Genomic DNA, 21238 nt, shown 5'->3' on the forward strand with positions numbered 1-21238 from the left:
ACTGTGTTTGTGTAGGTGTGTGTGTGTGTGTGAGAGAGAGAGAAAGCGAAAGATCCTAGAAGTATTATTTGTAATGGGTACAGATCAAGTTTTACAGGTGTAACAGATCCGACAGATGACTACTAAGTTGAGGTTTTCCATCTGTAACGCCCCCATACAAGCTTTCTTTTTACTATCTGTCAACATTGCCATTAAATCTGAAGTGATCACATTGCCAGACGGTCTGAGGCTTTGTCTTCTACACTGAAACTTGATTATGTTGGACGTGCTGCAGTATATTCTCAGGTTACAGGGTAATGATCAGGAAATGGAGCTCTATAGCTGGGAAACTGCTGTCGTTTGTTATTTGTCAATGACACACAATATTCACACCCATTGTTGCCTCACTGCCAAAGCTGATGGGATGCTTTGTGCATTTGTAAAGTTGGTGCATTGTTGTCAAGTACCAGTCTTTTACGCATTTTACAGGGTTGCTGGCAGCATATCCTTGTGGGAAATGATAACTTGGATACATTTACTACTTTGAATCACAATAAAAAGACACTAAATGAGACTTTGATTTTATAGGAGTCTGCAGGGTTTTACTGTGTTTCTCACAACAAAGCACAAACTGAAAATGAGCATGAATATAAATGAAGATTCATGATTTTGAAAGCACAAATTAAACCCGCAGAATTTACGTTTATTGAAAAGTTGTATAATATTTAATTGAAAAACATGAGTATGTTTTGGGGTGGCTGTAGCTCAGGAGGTAGAGCAGGTCACCTACTGATCGGAAGGTTGGTGGTTCGATCCTTGGCTCCTCCAGTCTGCATGTCAAGTATCCTTGGGCAAGATACTAACCCCAAGTTGCTCTCCGATGCGTCCATCGGAGTTTGAATGTGTGTGAATGTAATTAGATAGCACTAAGTATAGATAAAGTGCTTGTGAAAATGTGTGTGATTGGGTGAATGTGGCATGTTGTATAGAGCGCTTTGAGTGCTCCGAGAGAGTAGAAAAGCGCTATATAAGAATCAGTCCATTTACCATTCAATAAGTGTAATGCAATACACTTCAAATTTCTCTACCGATTTGTTTTTTATCTCATATTTCTGCAAATTATGCAAAGAATTTGCTTTACGTGCAAAAAGATCCCCCAGTTTAAGACCAGGAGGACAGCACAAACGGAACCTGTGAAGGTAAAATCTGTATCAAAATGCTGATCCGTCTGCTGTGGTGACCCACTGGGAACGGTGGAAAGTACCAAGCATCTCAAAATGTGGAAATTCTTTTTTTTTTGCATCACCTTTATCAACACTGTAAGCATTTGGAAAGTGCTCAGAGCATTTACTGGAGCCTTAAAAAGTGAAATGTTTTTCATTCATTTTTAATGTAGGTATAGATTTGAGAAGCTCACCAGCTTAAGGCTTCTTATCATTTGTTTCAGTTGCTTGATAATTCTGGACTGCAATTGGGCCAGTTAAGCCAGTTTAGACTTCAGTTAAGCCAGTTTAGACTGATTACAGATCCGTGCTGGTGCATGCTCAGAATGTGGCTGGATCTCTTTTGTTGCCTTCCTGGAAAATGAAATCATCTGCATGGCAGCACATGTTGCTCCGTGTGCCACACATCATCACAGATGCTGGTTTTTGAGCCGTGCCCTGCTTGTTCCTGAAGGTTATTCAGTTACAAATCGAACACATTGCTCTGGGGTTTCCAAGCTTTCATAAATGATACGCTGTTCTTAAGCAAATGCACCCACATCCAAAAAATGCATCACGTTCACAAGTGGTCACGTAGACTCCTTGTGCAAACTGAACAGCGCAAAATAAATACTCAAGGATGACAATTATTTCTTGAGACTTCCTTTTACTGCGGCTTCATGAGCCGCTTCATTTGCCCCATGAAACAAATGCCATAAAAACACAACGTCGATGCCGTTTTTCATGTAGTGCACTCAAAAGGAAATAGAGCCTTCTGCTGTGTTTACCTTAGAGTCACTTATCAACCAAGGGTTAAGTGTTTACTGACACGGGCAAGGAAACCTGGGGTGAATAATTAGCCGGAAGTGGGCTGCTGATGGGAAGATGTGCCACGTGGTTGACACACTTTTATCGAAAAGATTTTTAGTTTTCTTCTGTCATTGAGGCAGCTTCATGACCAAAATGGCAGTGTGTGTGTGTGTCTGTTAATATGTCTGTGTATGTGTGTGTGTGTGTGCGTGTATGTATGTGTGTGTGTGTGTGTGTGTTTGTTTTGTCTTTACAGGAACCTTAAGGAAGTAACAGCAGTTTTTGTTTAGATTTCCTCTTACGATTGCTCACTTATGTTGAAAATGGTGCAATAGATACCCTATTACATAAAAATCACATTCAGCTGGGGTAAGACTCCCAACACATATGTGGTTCACATTTGAGTGTACTTCCTAGTTCTTGAAATGACTGATAAGTAAAACTTTATCTGTGGCTACAAACCTGAAGGAACTGAAAAAAGAAAAAAAAAGGCAACAAAAGGAGTCAAAAGAGTGAGTCATAAACGGATTCTTCCTTAAAGGAAACCTGTTCACATTGATTAACTTCCAAGAATCAAAGGTGGAAAAGCTGCAGTCTGGGAATGCAACTGATATTGGGGAGAGGTGCAGCTTCACTTTTGTTCTTAAATAAAGAGTCATGTGAGAAGAACTATTTCACTAAGTTAATAAAAAAGAGTAAATAAAAGTAAACAATATTAATTAGATTACAATTAGATAAATACAGTATTTTGCAAAAATCTCGAGCCATTCCTCATTTCTTTATATTTTCATAATAAAACATCAAATAGGAGAAGCAATTTTTGTAAATACAGATTTTAAGGTGAAAACAAAGTCTATGTAATTGTAAGAGCTCTTCTTTGGATGTTGGTTGTTCCTTTTGGTTCCTGTTAAAATGATCCCACATTGCTTTAATAATGCTGAGGCTTCAGCCTTTTCTTATCGTTGTCCTTCCTTAAGAATGGCTTCCTGACAGCCAGCCTTCCACTGAGACATTCCCGATGAGTCTTTAGTGAACAGTGGATGGATCAACTGAAGGGCCCGATCTCAAGTCTCTTCTTCTGTCTGCTGTAGATCATTTTTTGTTTATTAGTTTGTTTGTTTTTACAGCTGCCATTTCTGTTGTGCCAGGTCTTTGGCTAATACCTCTTTGGGAATCAACTTGTTGGTGCCAAAATATATTTTTATGTCTGTTGAATGGTTTGACATTTGGTATTTTTCACAGATTCAGCTTAAGAAATAGGGCCAAATTGTATGTTTTGATCAAAGGCTGCTTAAAATTGGCCATCAGCTAAATTAGCCACTGAACACAACCCTGGTTCATCTCTTGAGTTAAGACCCTTTTTATGCTTGAATGTCCTTCACTCCATATAAAACAAATATGCAGGACTGTTTTTTTTCCATTTGCACAATATTTCTAAAACTAGAAACATCCTGTCTTGGAATGATGCTGAAATGCTACTTGTGAAATGATCAGGACCCACGCAGCGTTTGAGTGTCAGTCGTAGCACCTTTATTTTAAAACAGTGTTTTCCACTGCTTCGACACCTTATGCTCAAACAGGAAGCCAGCTTTCCAGCTCCTTCCCACAACACACACTGCTCCTTCCACACTAAAAAGGGAGAGAGTTCATTAGTTGCAGTCCCTCTCACCTGTCCACCACCCTGTAAGCTTACTGTACCACCCTTCCACTGCAGCAGAGCTAGGGACCGCAATCCCCATCACACAACTTTATAAATGTATTATTTCTAGGCTGGACCATTGCAGTGCATTATTATCAGGCTGTCCTAAAACTCCCTGAAAAGCTTTCAGCTGATCCAAAATGTTGCAGCGTGACTGCTGACAGAGAATAAAATGAGAGAGCAAATTTCTCTTGAGTTTCCTTCATTGACTTGAATTTGAAATCCTTTTCCTCACATACAAGTTCTTGAATAATAAAGCCCCAGCTTATCTTAAAGACCTCATAGTACTATATTACCCCAATAGAGAACTTTACTCAGACTGCTGGTATTTAAAAGTGGAATGTGAGTAAAATTCAGGTCCCTCTTCAGGGGAACCAGCTCCCAGTTTGGCCACCCCTCTCTACTTATAACCCATAAGAGCCCAGAGACATTTTTATTGTCAGGGAAACTAAGTCAATGTTGAAACTTTAACAGGAACTTTCTTCAATATGTAAAGGGGCACCTATTTCACCGTGGGTTCTTAGAAGTTAATATTATGCTTCAAACTTTAGTTAGGACTGGGTCAGGCAACCCTGAATCCTCCCTTAGATAGCAATAGGTCAAGGCAGCTGGGGGCTTCCCATGATGCACTGTATATTTAATCAGTCATCAAAAGAGACTGTGATCTGAGAAGTACAAGCCCGCATGGTTGCCCTTTTTGTTTTTTTGCACTCAGAATCTTTTGACACCCAAATTTGTCAAACACACGAGAAACGAACAGACATTGGTGCACATTCAATTTTATTGACCTATTTTATGCAGGATATAAGGTACATAGTGAAGCAGCAGCACATTCATACAAGAGGCTGCTTTAAAAACAAACAAAAATGAAAAAAAAAAAAAAACACCCACAAAAACAACACATCATGGCAGGAGACCCACAAGCCCCCCGACAGCTTCTTTACCACGCCCATGACGTTTCAGTGCAGTCATTCAAAAGGCCTTTGCGTCAGCATTCAGCCTGTTCACTGATGGTGCCTTGCTGCTCTTTTTTTTTTTTTTTGCAACAGCTGCTTCACATATATTAGTTTTTCAAATCTGTCAAGCACAAGCACTCCAGTAAATAATGAGGAAATAATCATTTAACCATATTCACAATCTTTTACAATATTTTTAAACCCACAGCTGATTTGATTGATTTCTACATGTTAAAACAGCCATAAAGCCCCTGTACATTCACAACCACTTCAAGGCCACCGAAATTTCCCCAAAACACTCTTCAAAGCTAGAAAACAAACTTTATTATTATTCTTTTATTTATTTTTATTGTGACTATAGGTCACATACGTAGTCTTACTTACTGCTCCTCATAATGCTTCACTGAAGCTACATTAGTCTTATACTTACACTGAAATGTTCAAAATTAAGATGCCAAGCTCCATTTGATAAAATGGGAATCAACAGCATTTTATGAAAGTTTAGTCTGCGGCTGCCTTGTCCAAGCTGCTTTCCCTTTAACCTTTCACATAAGAAGGAAGCAAGCAAAAAGTTAAGCAATGCCTCTTAAACTCAACTAAATGTGGCTTTGAACAAGTTACATTTTCTTCTTATAAACACATAATGAGTCTAAAAGGTTTGCAGAAACAAGTGAGTATCATTAAGAATACAACTTATTGTCGGATTTGTAATGTATAGCACTGGTGCCGTGGTTTCCTTAACGGCTGTGAATGGACTCGGGCTGAATCTGGAGCCGAGCCTTGGTGGCCAGGGCTGCCTTGCGCGTCATGGTGGTGCAGCGGGTCAGGATCTCCTCTGTTTTGGGTCGGGGAGGTACCCTGGGGGCGACTGAGGCGTTGCTGCTGCCTTTGGACTTGACAGACCCAGAACTCTCTGAGCCGCTGTTGAAGCTGACGCCGTCTAAGAGGCTGGGATCGGGGCTGCTGCGCGAGCTGTTGGGCTGTTGCGAGGCTGCAGGGTGGTCTGCGTGGCTCTGTGCCTCCTCCCTCAGACTGGAGGCCGAGTCGCTGCTTGAGGAGAATTCAGAGAGAATGGAATCAGAGCTGATTTGGCTCATGATGCTCGGGTGACTGTTTGAGGCTGGGGCTTCCCTCTCCTCCTCCCCCTGAGGCCAGGGATTGGAGAGGACATCAAGAGATCGAGCCTTGTGGAGACGTGCAGGCTCAAACATTTGTCTGGAGGGGCCAGCAGAATTCTGGTGTAGGTCATCTTCTTCGTGGATACTGAGAGGGTAGGGAGCCTGGCGATCCCTGCTGGCTGTTGCCAGATTCAGAGAGGAGCTATGCAGCCTGTTGTGCAGCCCATAAAGGCCTGCCCTTGGGTTGTTGTATGGCTTCAGGTACATGGTTGGGATGTAGCCTACTCTGCCATTGAATCTGTAGAGAACAAAACATGATGTAATTCAAACCTGTTAAAAATAATTTAATTGTCTACAAACTGCTATACTATTAAATCTGGACTTTCTAGTTTTCTAAGTAGAAGATGACAAGTTTATCATTTGCAAACAGACAAGACCGACATACCTAATGAGCCACCAGCCGTTGTCAGACTTCCTCAGCACCTCAACCACAGAGCCAATGGGCACGGAGATCTCATCAACCTTCTTAGACGTGTAACTTCTTACAGCACAGTACAGAGCACCTAAAAGTCACAGGCAAGAGAAAAAAAGCTTGAGCAACAAAGCAGAGCTGAAAAGTGGTCAAATAAGTCGCCTAAAACGCAAAAACAGCATCTGGATTTTTATTAAAAGGAAACATGCACTGATGAAAATGGCTGAAGACAGCTCCCTAGTGTTGGCTATTTGTAACAACAAGGCAAAGCTTCATCAGCACATATGTGGAACCTGCTCACAGGCATGCTCATTCATGTTGTAAATGTGTATCCAGTGCACTCTTTGAAGTGAAACTTTCCAGCGCAACACAAGTACACACCTCTCAGCTGAAGCTCATCTTCATCGTCGTCGTCGTCGCCTTCCGACAGCTCCAGATACGGAGCGGGAAACCAAGCCAGGCGCTTATCTTCATTCTCCACAAGCCACCAGCCTGGAGATGAATTTAAAAAAAAATAGCATGAGACTCTCTTGTTTAGTAGAAAGATAAGAGTCTATAATAATCTTCAATAAAAATGTGTAAATCTGAAAGCACTGACCTGCAGGGTCTTTGATCAGGACGTCCAGCTTCTCGTCCTTGGCCACCTTGAACGGGCGGTTCTTGGTGTCCTTTGTCTCATAGGCAGCCACGCAGTGGTATGTCTGGGTCACAAAAGGGTTAGTGATGCTGCCTCCATGGTGAAAGTGGTGGGCAGATCTGCCTCCTTCACCTGACTCGTCATTCTGATCATCAGAAAGCAGCATCATGACACTGTATAGAAGAAAATTTATGTTACCAAAAATGGTCAGAGCTCTTATTTGCCCCTCACAGTTTCCACTGAGCTGGGAGCATACCTGTTCTTGGTGTAGTCTGGCTGCAGGTCGTGGTCTTTGGGGGTGAAGAAGCGGGTGACCTCGATGCTCCGGGTCACGCTTTGGTCGCACTTCAGCAGTTTTTCGAGGTAGCTTTCCAAGAACTTCATCCGTCGGACTGACTTCTTGGAGCCTTTCTTTTGCACGCTGCTCCTCCTGGCCTTCCCTGGAAAGAAGATGAGACAAAAAAAAAAAAAAAAAAACTATCAAGACATGATTTGCAAAAAGAGCTAAATGACAGCTCCACTAGTGTTTTACTCAAATTCTGAGAGACCGAGCTGCTAAATTAACCCAGTTTTGGAGACATGCTTAACTAACTTTACTCGAACCTTCCTCTAGTTGGAAGAGGGCTTCTGAATTTCATCCGATTAACTCAACACACATCAACAACAGCAGGTGAATCAGTCTCACCTGTGAACTTTGGGATCATTCTGTCGTCTTTCCGCAAAGGGTTCAGATGAGGAAATCTCCTTTTTAGTTGTTTCTGTTGAAAATTTTAAAAAATTAATTAAATACACATTTAGCCTCAATTATTTCAAAAGATCCAATACAAAGCAGCCATATAATAATAATAATAAGAAGAAGAACAGATGAGCTGATATATATATATTTTTGTTCCTTACATGAAATTCCTTGAAATCCTGGAATGATCTGTAGATAATAATTTCATTCTGGTCAGACCAGAGCACAGACAGCATGAACATCTGTGGAGGGGGATTAAAAAATCAAAATCAGCCCAAACTGTCAATTTTTACCCGTTTATTCATTTTATTGTATTTTTAAAGCTAATGTCTGGTCTTAGCTCACCTTGAGTTTCGGTGCGTCCCTGTGAACACCTCCAATGATGCGGGCGCTGAAAACAAAGCGGTGTTCGTCAGCCATCGTTTGGCACTTCGCGTCTCAGATCAAAGGATGAGTAGCTGCTTCTTTTCTGACCTCAGGTATGCCGGTAAACCTCCCTCCGCTACTCTGTCTGCAAGGCGAGCCAACTGCTGCTTAATATACATTCAAGGTGCGGGGACGGGGCGGGGCGGGGGCGTGGTCTGAGAGGAAGGACGCCAGCATCCCAGCGCGTGAACAGAAACAGCTGTAAGAATCACAAACGGTGTAGGAGAATGCAGTGGAACCGGAAGCCCAAATGGAGTACGTGGTGCATGAAATGGGAATGAAAAGAAAGTCAAAACAGCCACTAAAAAAAGTTTATTTTTATTTTATTTTTAAAAAAATGAGATAAGTGAAGAGTCGGTGGATATGAAGGCATGATACAAATAGCTCACATATTTGAACTCTTTTCATGTTTTTGCCCTTGAAGCAGGTTTATTGACAATATTATGATTATTATTACATTTCCAGCTGCTCCGCCCCGTCTTCCTTATTCTTCCTGGAATCCTTTACATCCTCAGCTCTCATAATTACAACATTTTTGCACGTGCAGCTGCTTCACGTTTATCACCTGGCAGTAATATCCCCTTATCAGTAACAAGTGCAGAGAGCTGCAGGGCTAGGTGTGTGTGTGTGTGTGTTTGTTGAGGCTGACTGAACAGGTAAAGGTGTGTGTGTGTGTGTGTGTGTGTGTGTGTGTGTGTGTGTGTGTTGTGGGGAACAGGTGTTTCTTCAAAGTGAAGATAGCATGAAAGGGCTGGAGTCAGAGGGGGTTACCCCGACCAGTCTTGAGACAGTGCAGTACTGGTATGAAGCAATGCCAGTCCTTTGTCTCAAACACACACACACACACACACACACACACACACACACACACACACACACACACACACACACACACACACACACACACACACACTGCTTTATGATCTGAAAGGTCAGGACTGTCCAGCTTTGTGAGTGACCTGTGAGGATGTCAACACCTGAGGGTAAAGCCACATTGGGATTTTCAACAATAAGTATAAACAACCGTGACTCGGATTTTTTCTTGTCTTTCTTTTTTTTTCTTTCATTTTTTTTTGGACTACTCAACCAAGTGCAGGCAATCGCATCCAGTAATTGAGACACGTGTGCAAGTGTGTACAAATGAAATATGTTTGCACAGGAAATCAAGCACACATGCCCGCACCCAAAAGCACACATTAATGCACACTATCACCTAACCGCATCCACAAATCACGTGCACATTGGTTCTTCTCACCTGTCAGTCGAATAGGCAGCACTTTTTTTTTTTTATCTATTTATATTAAAGGCTTGTTTGCTTTCTTAAAGGTTTCTCAGGTATTTCACTTGATTTGAATGCCAAAAAAAGCACCAGTGAAGTCATGTGTGTGTGAGCCGTGCGCTTTTTGCAGTGTTTGCATAGCTGTGCTGAATGCAGTGGAGCGGGTTAGTGTGTCGCCCTGTGTGACAGCTTTAAAACATGGATGTAATAATCAAAACAAAACAGAAAGAAAGAAAAAGGAATACACATTTGAGCTCCGTTCAGCTTTTGAGCATCACGCCCTGCTGCTGGGTGCTGTGACCGTTGGCTATGTTCTATTTTTCTTTATGCACTCTCTGTTTTTATGTTGGCCTTTCTAAAGCTATACAGTCTGTTAAACAATATGCTAAACAGTAGACAGAAGAAAGCTAAGAGAGAGGAGAAAGCTAAAGGCAATGACCTCCAAAGGCTGGTCGCAGAATTGCAAAGAAAAGAGAGTGCATGAAAAAGAGAAAGCTAGGCTCATGTTTGCTTTCTTATTCACATAAATGAGGCATTATGAGCAACAGCAGGACTTCCCTAAAGTGGAATGCAGCACCATTATTGCGGCGAACAAGGAAAAATGTTTGTGTAAGAAAACGGCCTATGATTGAACAATAGCTCTTTGACTGATGATGACATAAAGCGATCACCTATTGTCTTTGGAACCTCCCACTTATCTGGAGGCTTGTAGAAAAACTTCCCACTTTTAATGCATTCCTCAGGACAGAGGCAGAGGTTAGTCATCACCTAATAATACCCATCGGCTTACAGGTGATGAGTATTTTTGCAAGAGTCAGTTCATAGTTCAGCAGTGCCATCATCGTCATTATCAGCAATTATCGGTGTGCCAGGATTCTGAAAATGAGACGAACAGCCCATTCTCAGAAAAAGTGTTTTTTTTTTTTAGCCAGGATTTTCCACACTGCGTCACACATCAGCATTTCCTATGAATTCGATTGGCGTCACAATCCTCTTTTTGTTTGGTTTTACTCTAAAACAGAGAATTGAAAGGAGAGAGCAAATAACCAGGTGCACGGCTCATACCTTTTGCTTTCCCCTAACTTACTGGAAGACGTTTATCACCATGGTTTTTATATGTGTGTGTTTTTAACCTGAGACATTCTTTCAATTTCAAACCTGTCAAATGTATCTTCACTTTAGTTTCAGATAGTTTCCAGAGGGAAACATCTTATTTGAGTTTAGTTTTTATTGTTTGAAAAGTATTTGTTTTGGTTTAGCTTTTATTAGTTTTTTTTAGGTTTGATATGTCAGACGCAAGATTTAAGAAAATAGATACAAGTATTACAGTATAAAAACAAATAATTTTTCTGTAGAAGTTTCATAAAATCTCATGAAACATGTCCATCAAGGCAAGTTAAAATGAAAATCCCCCCCAAAACTAACAAACACTGAATTAAGCACATTTTTATTTCATTTTAGTTCACAAAATCATTTCAGTTGGTTTAAATTTTCCTCAAAAGTCCATTTTTTTATTTTTATTTTTATTCTTATGTTGTTTTTGTTTACCTCTCATTTCAGTTCAGTTTCCATTAACTACAGTACTGTAATAAAATGCAGCACAAACTGAAATGCATGAAGAAATACATCACCTGTCACACAGACAGGAAACAAAGTGTGGACGTGACAGTTGTCATGCTTTTATGACTTGCAGCACAACCGCTAACAAACACTGCCAAATTCTTCACGCAGAATAAACATGTCAGCAGAGCGAGGCATAAGAATGTAAACACAACCTCAGCAAACAGCTCGACCTGAAATCTTTTTCATCAACACTCAGACAGGACTTATCACTGCGTACCGAATCATAATCAGTTCAGTACTCGCTGAGAAGCGATGAGATGTGACTAAATGTGAAAGCTAAATGTGAAAGCTGCTAAATGAAGAGCCTGAAACATGTTCGTGATGTGCAGCAGATGCTTTGTCGCTTACATTCAACATAAGAAGGCAAAGTTGGTTCATAAAAGCTTTTGGAAGTTCCTTACAATTGTTAATAGAGGAAGCTGCGCTACTGTAATTATATACCCACTGCCGAGAAGTCACAGGTACGCCCACATAAGGCACTGTACGTAATATATGCTCTTAGGATAATGACTCCTCAAATGTAAGGCAATGCTGGCATTACCCATGGAACTCACTGCTCCCGCATCATATCTGTCTACGTCTGTCTCCAAGCAGAGTCATTTGTGAACGCAAATCCTCTGGTACAGTAACACATTACTCATCAACCCCACCTTGTTTTTGTTTGACAGGCCAAAGGCTAAACCCTTCTTGTCTCAGGAGGAGTTATTTTAAACCACTTTTATCTCCATTGTTGTAGTCATTTGGTTTAAGCTGAGAGTGCAGATGCTCTATTTATGGTGCATTTATGTCCCTCTGCTAAAAGGAGATCATGCTTACTTGCAAAGCTGCTGCTCTGAATGCAAAAGAGTAACACAGAAATCCATGATATACTAATACATCATGCAGTTTGCCTGCAGACATTTCATTTGAACATTTCATTTGTAAAATTTTAACCATTGTGAGCTCATAAAGGTGACAGGCAATAAAAAAAAGTCCTTCTTTATTTATTGTTAAAGACACCTCCGCTAATCTGGATTGTCAGTGCAAGTAGAGACATTATAACATAATAGGGCTTGTGTCACTTGTGGTTGTGCAAAGCAAAAATCATCAGTTGTCGTTTTATGAGGACGGCAACGTTGCCTCGTATTGTTGACCCAGATGCTGATAATCACAGATGATTGAGTGCTTGGGTGTGGCTGTTGATTTGAATGTTAGATTTGGGAAAAAAAAGAAGTAGAGTTACTTAGACAAAGTTTGGGTTCAAAGCCACAGATTGGAACTTTTGTGGATTAGTATGGAACTGTCCAGACGATGCTCACATTCCTGCCCTAAGACAGTTTTTTTAAAATGCCAGGTAGGTCCAATCAGAGATGTCCTGGACTCTTAATTATACAGAGGAGTGACACTTTTCATAATCATCGTTATCTTCTCCTGCTGCCAACTTTAAGGCAGACTTTATGTCTGAGTGAGTGGGAAAAATCTAAGAATAATAAGCCAGTGTCACTGGCTCACATCCACCTACAGCATTTGTTGTTCCTGTCTTTGTAGGCGCTTCTTTTCCCAGTGTCACAACCACAATTGCGCAAAAGTCATTCAATATTTAGTTTAACAATACGCACAATCCTAAAGCCACTTCTTATCTCTGCATACATCACCTTTAACTTTTTACCCATTCAGTGTTTACATTTTTAATGGTCTTTTTGAAGATACTTTGAAGAGACTTAGCCCTACTGCTTTAAACCAGTGAGGCCTTCCAGGAACAATAAAATCTGAACCTGCTGCTCCCCATGAGAATGTCAGCTGCTAATAAACAACCAGCTACACTTTAAATCATGTCACCATGTACAAAAAGTGGCAAAAATGTGTAATGTGCAACCCGACTTGCAGAATTTTATCTACAGAGCAGAGCAAGATCGTAAGTCACAATTATTCCAGCTAGCAACAGGAATAAAGAAGTATTTATTTATTTTTGCTTCCAAACAACCAGGCATTCATATACATTTTTAAAAATGCACTTATGTGGCAATTCTTGAGGCTTGTTTCCTCATTTTGGATCCAGTTCTTGTACCTAACCTCTTTTTTTTCCATTTAAAATCAATCAAGCATAAAAAAGTCACCTACCTAACTCAGGGGATGAGCCAGTTTTAAATTGTACATTAAGGCACTTTGTTAAAGCAGGCTGTCCATCCATACATCCATACATCCATGCATCCATGCATCCATCCATCCATGCATCCATCCATGCATCCATCCACGCATCCATCCATCCATCCACGCATCCATCCATCCATCCATCCATCCATCCACGCATCCATCCATCCATCCACGCATCCATCCATCCATGCATCCATCCACGCATCCATCCATCCATCCACGCATCCATCCACGCATCCATCCATCCATCCACGCATCCATCCATCCATCCATCCATCCATGCATCCATCCACGCATCCATCCATCCATCCACGCATCCATCCACGCATCCATCCATCCATCCACGCATCCATCCATCCATCCATCCATCCATGCATCCATCCATCCTATCAAAAAATGCACATTTTGTCCTTTAGTTGATTCTGTGCAAAATGCAAAAAAATTGAAAAAAAAAAATTGGCAAAGATAACATAGAGTGACAGCTATAACATTGTATTTTATAGTATTTTTGCACCATCAAATAAAATAATTCCTTGTTGTCTATCTTGGCATAGTTCTGCTTAAAAAACTGGGATGTAGCATGACTAAAAAGTTATCTAAACTATCTACAGCAGAAAACAGTGTCCGAATGTCCTTAAAAAAAGGGGGGGGGGGGGGGGGGGGAATCCACTAAAGACCTGGAACTTTTTATTAATGAATCTAAAGAAGAATTAGCAGGTATCGCGTCTTACAGCGACTGCAATAAAGGCGCAAACAGCAAAATCAAGCTCCCAAACTTCAAATAGGCCCTTTTATTTGGCACTGGTTATGGAAATTTTAATAATCTGTTTTTTTGACCTTGTTATGTAATTAACAGTGGTTTCCATTGTCCATTGTAGTGGCTTTATCCATTGCTGGTGATGCTTAAGGCGAAGGAGCAACAATAACTGTACTGGGTACATAATAAATCACAGAATGTAACGAATGTCATGCCGTGGAAGAAGAAGCAACAAAACTGGATCATCTGAGGTTATGAAAACAAAAAAGGTCCCAGCTTCCGGATGACCAGAATTGGAACATTGCCAAAAAATGTAACATTGTCTACATTATTCTGAAAAACTGAAAGTTCAAAGCAGTGTGTTGTTTGGCAGTAGTTTGTAAGTATCCAAGGGCAATAATTAAAAGGTAATAATGCATTTTTTTTTATTGCTTTTTGCCTATTGACATGTAACAGCGATCGTATTCAGCATTTCTTTTGCATGGCTTTTAGCACCACCCAGTGGTAGCTGTAATTAACAGGATGGGAGAGGAGTCGAGCTGGTGGTAAGGCGGTCAATACAGGGAAGGGTCTCTGAGGAAGCTTTGTTTGTGCTCGTGTGTTGATAGAGGAAGCATCACAGTACAACAATCCTTTGAATCTGTGCTCAAAACACCACAAAAATGGCTTCATCTGTATTCTCAGTTGCATTAACATGTTAGTTTATCCATTTTTTGGGCTTGAGTGCCTCTGATGGTGGTGGTCATTTGTATTATAAATATTTGACTGTTGTAATAACACTTATCTTTTTTCATACTTATGCTTCTGTTGACAGTTTGACAAGTGTTCGTATTTTTCTCATCTATTCTTTGAAGGATGCAATGCTGAAGAATATAATGTTTAAATCAGGTGCACTACATTACCTGTAACAACACCTTTAGCGAAAGCAAATCTTTTAGATTGATGATACTACTCATCAATCTAAAAGAGAACCTAAAACATGGTGTTGGGGGATAACACTACAAAGTGCTGATAGGTTAGCTATCTTTCACCATTTCTAGTTTATTCCAATGAGCACCTGCTTCTCACTACAGTCACGTAGTGAAAATGATTTTGTTTATTCTGGGATGCTGCGGCCTCTAAACTAAACAGAGGATAAACTGGAAAATGCAGTCCAGCCTGAGCTTAACACAACTACTCAGTTTCCCCATTTCTTAACCATCCGTAAGGTTTTCCTCTGTGTGTACTAACTGGATTGTTACATTGCAAGAATTCAGGCCAGCAGACAAGAAAAACAAACAATAATAATAATGAAAGGTGGGTAAATGATAGCTAACAAATATATGTAATTAAAGCAGCTGCTTGATTCTCCTTAGGTGAGTAGAGCATCTCTTTCTTACTTTTCAAACAATACTTTAATTTCTTTTTCAATAAAGGATGTGTGTTTGTGTCTCAGTCGTCTGAAAGCTGGTTTCTTTGCTGGGAAAATAAGAAATGAATACAGAAATGCATTCAAACATTTGCAAACATACAAGGAATTCTTCAACATGGTGTGAACTCACTGAGACAGGTTTTCTGGTACTTTCTTTACTAATCTTGAGGAACAGTTCTCCAGGCTGTGTGTTCTTCATCCAGATGATCTCACACTGTTTCTCAAATGTTGAAGTACACACACTGAGGAGGCCCATCCACAACCGACAGTGTTTGTTCTATTGTGTGTTTTTCTATCCAAGCATGATTATACTGTGGAAAAGTTTGGGATCATTGTCACGCTAAAATCTATCATTCCTCCGTTTTTCCTACCTGCTTTCCTTTCATTGAGAATGGCTTCTTCCACTGAGACCATTTCTGATGAGGCTTCGGTAGATCTCTCAGGTCCTGCATCAGGTCTTTGCTGGATTGTTTTTTCCTGTTACTTACAGACATGACATTCAGATACTGTTCATCATCTGCAGATCTTTAACTTAAGTGCCTTCTTTGTGCTTATGATTCATAGGCCAGTGGCTAAACAAACAAAAACAACCTTCTCTTAAAAATGTGTTAAAAGTACAAGGACCGGCCTTTGAAAAAGCAGCCAATGCCCCCCCCCAAAAAAAAAAAAACTTTAAAAGACCTTTGCAAGTGGGTCAAAACCTTTGCACAATGCTGCAAAACAAAGTCATGGTCAATAAATCCTCAGGAAGGCTGCAACAAGTGTTTAGCGACACTAGAGGGCACCAGAGGGCAAGATGATCTTCCAGTTTATCACACCTTTCATCAGTCTTTGAAATGAACACATACCACAGCTTATTGTAAAGAGGTCAAACACATAAGACAGAACAAAGGGTGTTTTGAAATGATTTTTTTAAAATCCATATTCCACTCTTTATAGTCACACCACCAATCAAATCCAATGTTAGTCTCAAACAAACACGTTTTGTTATAATACAACTCTAATAAGCTTTAAAAAGATGGCACCATCAAATAGAAGGGGAACATGATTAGGCAGGAGAGTGTTGTCACATATATTTATAACAAAAATATTTCCTTTTAATTAAGATAGTTCTATTTCATATACTCTAAGGATAGAATCAAATTTTCCCTCTCACATATCAGGGCCTTACTTTTGGGGAGTGCTATCTTGAAAGTGTTGCATAGTTGAGGAGACAAATGTAGGGTGGTGGGAGGGGGGGGGTCTTAATTTAAAACGACACACGGGGAGTAAAAAGCTTTTCGTTTGATGCAGAGTGCGGGATAAAAAAATACTCTCTTCTGAATACTGTTATGGGATTGTAGTGGCTCTAAAGCCACATGTAGTAAAGAAAATGAAAAGTGTGAAACCTGCGGCCTTGAAGCTTGTGTACTGGGATGTAGGTGTAGAACGCTAACTGCAAGCATTTTAGTAACAAAAACAAAACCTGTGCAAACATAACTCAAAAGAATAAGATCCACAGCAATCCTATGTGATGATCTCCCACGCGGTTTTATAAACACAGGGGAAAAGCTTGTGTCTCTCAGATTGTATCCATTTTTAAAAAAAGAAAGAAAGAAAAAGTGCCGCTCAGTGACCATCATTCAGAGTAAAACAACAACATATACTCTTGGCAGGCAAACGAAGAACCAGCTTAGCTTAAAAATACTGACTTTCTAGCTTATGAGCTTATTAAAGCTCCAATTGTAAAACCTGATAAACCTAACCTTCTGTGTTGGCTTTCCTCCACCGACATGGTGATTTACTTCTTTAGAGATTGTGTTTATAAGAACAGAGTCCTGCAAGGAATCCTTGTCCGACGGTCGCCGAACCTGTTTATTCTGCTCATTCCGAGTGAATGAAAGCTGGATACGTTTTGATTTGCAAAATAAGAAGGGGAATTCCCAACTCAGCTTAAAGTGTCTCAAGATATTGTGCCAAGCATTTTTAAAGCCAGACATTAAAAGAAATGAAGAAAGGGGCACACTATATGAACCGCACCCAGTCTTTGCTGCTGGTTCTGACTTTACAAGCTCCAACCAGGGAGCACACCTGCACTTTCTTCCTTTCCAGCGTTTCCATGCGTACATTCATTTGTCCCTTATATCCTGTATACTCATCTTCATCTGTCCACCCACTGGTTGAGAACATGTAAAAGTTTGTACTGCTCCAAGTCCAAATCCCTAGTAGCGTCTGCAGACCTCTGCTTTGCTTTTAAGTCTTAGTCCAACAAAAGAAAGATCCACAACGCCGACCAGGGTCACCGGAACTCGTAGATTGCTGCACTGTGCTCAGGAACATGGGTGAGGTTCAAAGACTGGTACCTGGTAGGAGATAGTATATGTCAGCATGTATATACATTAGCACCATGTGAGAAATACAGACATAAGAGTGAGAAGGCACATTTTTGTAGGTACAGGCTACAGAGCAGTGCTGCACTTCTGCGACTGCAATATTACAGCCAGACCTATATCAATCACCTATCTGATATTGGCTGGTCGCAAATATATTGGTATTGGCTTCAATTCTGTATAATATTAGGCAATATGAACATTTTTGTATAGGTACAACATACAGAAAGACTGTAAGGCAATGGTGCCAACAACCACACCTCAAAGACTTGGATGTTAGTTTAATTGGTGGCTGTAAATTGACTGTAGGTGTGAATTTGGTGAGATAAAAATGGCTTTGAGACTATTTTGAACAGCAACAGTTAAACTACCACAGAATGCACAAAAACACTAGAGATGGAGTAAAAGTGGGGCTAAGTTTGCTTATAACCAGGCAGCATAACCACATAAATTAAACAGACCAAACTGGGGGTTGGACTGTTCTGCTTTGTGTATATAAAATTACACATTTTAAACTGGAGCTGTCTGCTAATTATCTGAGGAGCCACAATTGAGAAAACTTGAGAGAAGCTGACTGAATGAGTTTTCCCCAACCGTTCATTTTCAGCTAGTCTAGGATAAAGCAACTTTTCAGAGGCGAGCCAGCTGGTTAAAGCTCCTAATGCAAGTCAACCTTCAATCACAATAACTTTTAGTGTGCTGCATCACCATTCGGAGCTCCTGTGGTAGTAGTAGCCCTCAATTGTTGCTGTGGATTTCTGGAAGCAGATGTAGTAGAATCCCGCAAAGGAAGCGCCGCTGATGTCCTTAATTGTGTGGTCAGGGACTAAAAACTGTTCCTAAGGCAGACAGGTGAGAAAAACCAACAAAAAATATAAGAGGCAACCTACTGCAGAATATAGTTAAGTTCACTGTTCGGTAATCGTACCTTCCACCTCATGAAAATATAGTCAGAGTTCTTCAGATCCTCGTAGTCAAAATCGTCAGAGTTGAATGTCTTTGCATACTGGTAGAAGGCCTGGAACTTGCCCTGGACACAAAAAATGTTTACAGAATAGGTCAGAATAAATCAGTCTGATGGAGAATAATTTTTGTAATTTACAAATAAAAGCGGTTTCACCATACCCAGTGCTTACGATCCACATCCTCATCCGCATCCCATTTCCGAGTGAGAAATGGCCGTTTCCTACTGATGATCTCTCCAGCAAAGAAAGTGGTCAGTGTTGGATATTCCTAAAACAACAACGAGAAGCAACTGAAGACACATCTGGTCACTTCTACTCTTTGTAATTAAAAAGAAAGTAACATTAAATGATAACAAACACATCTGTCTACTTAATGTTCAATTATATAAAAGACACTTCTATTCTAAAACACTACAGAAAGTGATCATTTAGAGACTGACAAATAAGAGGTATGTGTAATAAGCCAACACAATGTCACAGCTAGTTCACCACTGCATTCATACAGTGGGAATGTTCTGGATGCTCTGTACAGCAGGAACACAAAGACGTGAGCTGTTACCTAGTAATTACTTCTGTAATAACCGAGGAGACTAATTATAGCATGTACTGCGTTAGCTGTAATTTACTCTGTGAAATAGATTTTAACACACCTCCTGCAGAGATAGTGTTATGGCCATTTTGCTGATAACATCTTATTCACACTATCTTTAAACGTTGCTATTAAGCCATGATTAGTAGTATAACATCCAACAATCAGAAGAAAGTTGAATTAAAATGAACGTGGCCTTCAAGGAAGAAGCAGAGGATGAACTAAAAGCCTAAATATAAGTTTTCAGGAAGTCATTTAACTTGTAACTACAGTCTTGTTTTGACTGTTTGTTTCCTTCTGGTTACGTGTGGCCATTCAAGTTCAACCTGTGATAAACGTTGCCTTTCCCGACACCTAGTGCACACAGCCTCAACACAAACTCAAACTGTCTGTTTGTGAGCTCAAAATGTAGCCTACTGAATAACACATGTTGGGTGTCTTATATCTTCTCTACCATTGCCATGAATCTGTCTGTGGCCGATCCCGACTACCCGCTCATTTCTATAGGTATTAAGGTGTCTTTAAGCTGTTAACAAATTAAAACCTACAGGATTTTAAGAACCTGTGTGACAATCTCAAAACTACTTCTAAGTATTAACCTAACGACATTTTTTATTGATGAGACATGCATGTTAGAACAATGTGTTCGCGACAGGCCAATCAAAAAGGAGCTGCACGGCCACAATAACTGGTGTGATCTGCCTCAGGGGGAGAGTGCAGTCACTGATTCAACTATTTCAAAGAGCACTCAAAGAAAAGGTTCAACAGTTGAAATTAAACTAGAAATGTATATTTTATAGTGACCAGCAAATAAATTAGTAGATGTTTAATGGAAAGTGTGGACAGTATGTGCAAGAAAACCTTTAAAAAATGCAAAAAGCCTTCAAGAAGTAAGCCCTTCTACTCCTTTTGCTAAACAGCTGTACTTACGTTTCCCACTCTGATTTTTTTTTTTTAAACATCAACTGATACTTTGGTTGAAAAGCCCAATAGTCTTTGTGTTGTCTTATGTTATTGCCTTTTTCTCTTGGCACTGTTAGACATGTTTGCTACTACAAAAATAGTCACAACAATTTCCATGACAGCTGTGGCCAGACATGGTATAAATTATTTATGCTCATGCTTTAATGAAGGGAATCACCTCTCTCACCTCTGTTAGTCCTTTTATCTTCAGGTAGCCACATAAGTAGGAATCCTCCATGGTCACATGCTTTAAAAAGAAAGCAAGACATACAATAAACTACATCACATTGACATCAGTTCAGATCAAGTTATGGTTTTACAAAGCCAATGCTAAATATTTAATTTCTAACAGCAACCCCAAATACAAATAATTTTCTACTGAGGTAAATGTTTGTGTAGGCCTTTACACCAATTCTGAATGTCCTTATTAGTATTTATAGTAATAAATTACTTCAGCTTCATTAAAACATTGACAACAAATTTAAAATGTTTGTTTGTATTCAGTCGTGGGCACTGCTACGGGACAGGACAGGCTGATTTTACCACCTGTCAATCATCATGCCGCCCGTTTGACAGATGACCAAATGCCTCTGACATCTCGACTGAATAACGAAATAGCCGCTTCACTGTCCCACCTGCAAAACAACCTCCACATCATAAGAGTTTCCTTTGCTTTTCTGGTGGCCTCTGAATTTGGAACCGCTGTACAGAAGCGAAGTGACAACACCGGGCTGCTGCGTGTTTATCGGGGGCGGCGGGATAAGTGAGGCCGAGGATGTGAAGGCCGCGGCGGTGGAGTCGCTGAGGTATCCAGCGGGGACAGGCATGGCTCCTGCTTCGCTGACCGGGCACCGACCACGGGCAATTGCCGTCGAGGAGAGGTACTCTGTCGGCGTCTACGAGGAGGTGGCAGAGAGCCGAAGAGGTCCAACAACATTCAAATTCCACTTAATTCCGCTACAGTTCAGTTTACCAGCAATCAAGCTCCCAAAGAAGTGGACTTCGACGCGGTGTTTTAGCGAGAAGTATCCGCCGCTCTTATTGGTCAACTGAGTCTGGCTTTCGAACATCTTCAAAGCTCATTGGTTCGACATGCGGAAGGTTTCGTGGAAAT

At 40.5% G+C, this 21238-nt stretch overlaps 2 protein-coding genes across 2 annotated transcripts; both read right to left on the minus strand.

The window, feature by feature from the left end:
- Nucleotides 1-4539: 4539 nt before the first annotated feature.
- noxo1b (NADPH oxidase organizer 1b) lies at nucleotides 4540-8100 on the minus strand. The gene is made up of 8 exons (XM_006801087.3): nucleotides 7955-8100; nucleotides 7771-7851; nucleotides 7559-7631; nucleotides 7130-7313; nucleotides 6835-7046; nucleotides 6618-6728; nucleotides 6210-6327; nucleotides 4540-6062 (listed from the first exon to the last, which is right to left on the minus strand). Exons 1-8 carry the CDS (start codon nucleotides 8027-8029, stop codon nucleotides 5384-5386), a joined length of 1533 nt encoding a protein of 510 aa, XP_006801150.2. The 5' UTR covers nucleotides 8030-8100; the 3' UTR covers nucleotides 4540-5383.
- A 7945-nt stretch (nucleotides 8101-16045) lies between these two features.
- Nucleotides 16046-21148, minus strand: LOC102781195 (glucose-induced degradation protein 4 homolog). The gene is made up of 6 exons (XM_006800926.3): nucleotides 20760-21148; nucleotides 20312-20371; nucleotides 18733-18840; nucleotides 18536-18637; nucleotides 18316-18446; nucleotides 16046-17580 (listed from the first exon to the last, which is right to left on the minus strand). Exons 1-6 carry the CDS (start codon nucleotides 20949-20951, stop codon nucleotides 17517-17519), a joined length of 657 nt encoding a protein of 218 aa, XP_006800989.1. The 5' UTR covers nucleotides 20952-21148; the 3' UTR covers nucleotides 16046-17516.
- Between the last annotated feature and the right edge of the window lie 90 nt (nucleotides 21149-21238).

This window comes from Neolamprologus brichardi, chromosome 8 (assembly GCF_056152115.1).
Source record: "Neolamprologus brichardi isolate AB-2024 chromosome 8, ASM5615211v1, whole genome shotgun sequence".
In the NCBI taxonomy this organism is placed as follows: Eukaryota; Metazoa; Chordata; class Actinopteri; order Cichliformes; family Cichlidae; genus Neolamprologus; species Neolamprologus brichardi.

What these genes read in the sequence shown, in the direction of transcription:
- noxo1b (XM_006801087.3), bottom strand. Translation starts at nt 8,029, where the DNA reads ATGGCTGACGAACACCGCTTTGTTTTCAGCGCCCGCATCATTGGAGGT. An exon ending in AGGATTTCAAGGAATTTCAT is followed by an intron (nt 7,632 to 7,770) that starts GTAAGGAACAAA and finishes AATTTTCAACAG; the next exon opens with AAACAACTAAAAAGGAGATT. An exon ending in CCAGACTACACCAAGAACAG is followed by an intron (nt 7,047 to 7,129) that starts GTATGCTCCCAG and finishes TCTTCTATACAG; the next exon opens with TGTCATGATGCTGCTTTCTG.
- LOC102781195 (XM_006800926.3), bottom strand. Translation starts at nt 20,951, where the DNA reads ATGCCTGTCCCCGCTGGATACCTCAGCGACTCCACCGCCGCGGCCTTC. An exon ending in ATGTGGATCGTAAGCACTGG is followed by an intron (nt 18,638 to 18,732) that starts GTATGGTGAAAC and finishes TTTTGTGTCCAG; the next exon opens with GGCAAGTTCCAGGCCTTCTA. An exon ending in TACCACAGGAGCTCCGAATG is followed by an intron (nt 17,581 to 18,315) that starts GTGATGCAGCAC and finishes ATCTCCTACCAG; the next exon opens with GTACCAGTCTTTGAACCTCA.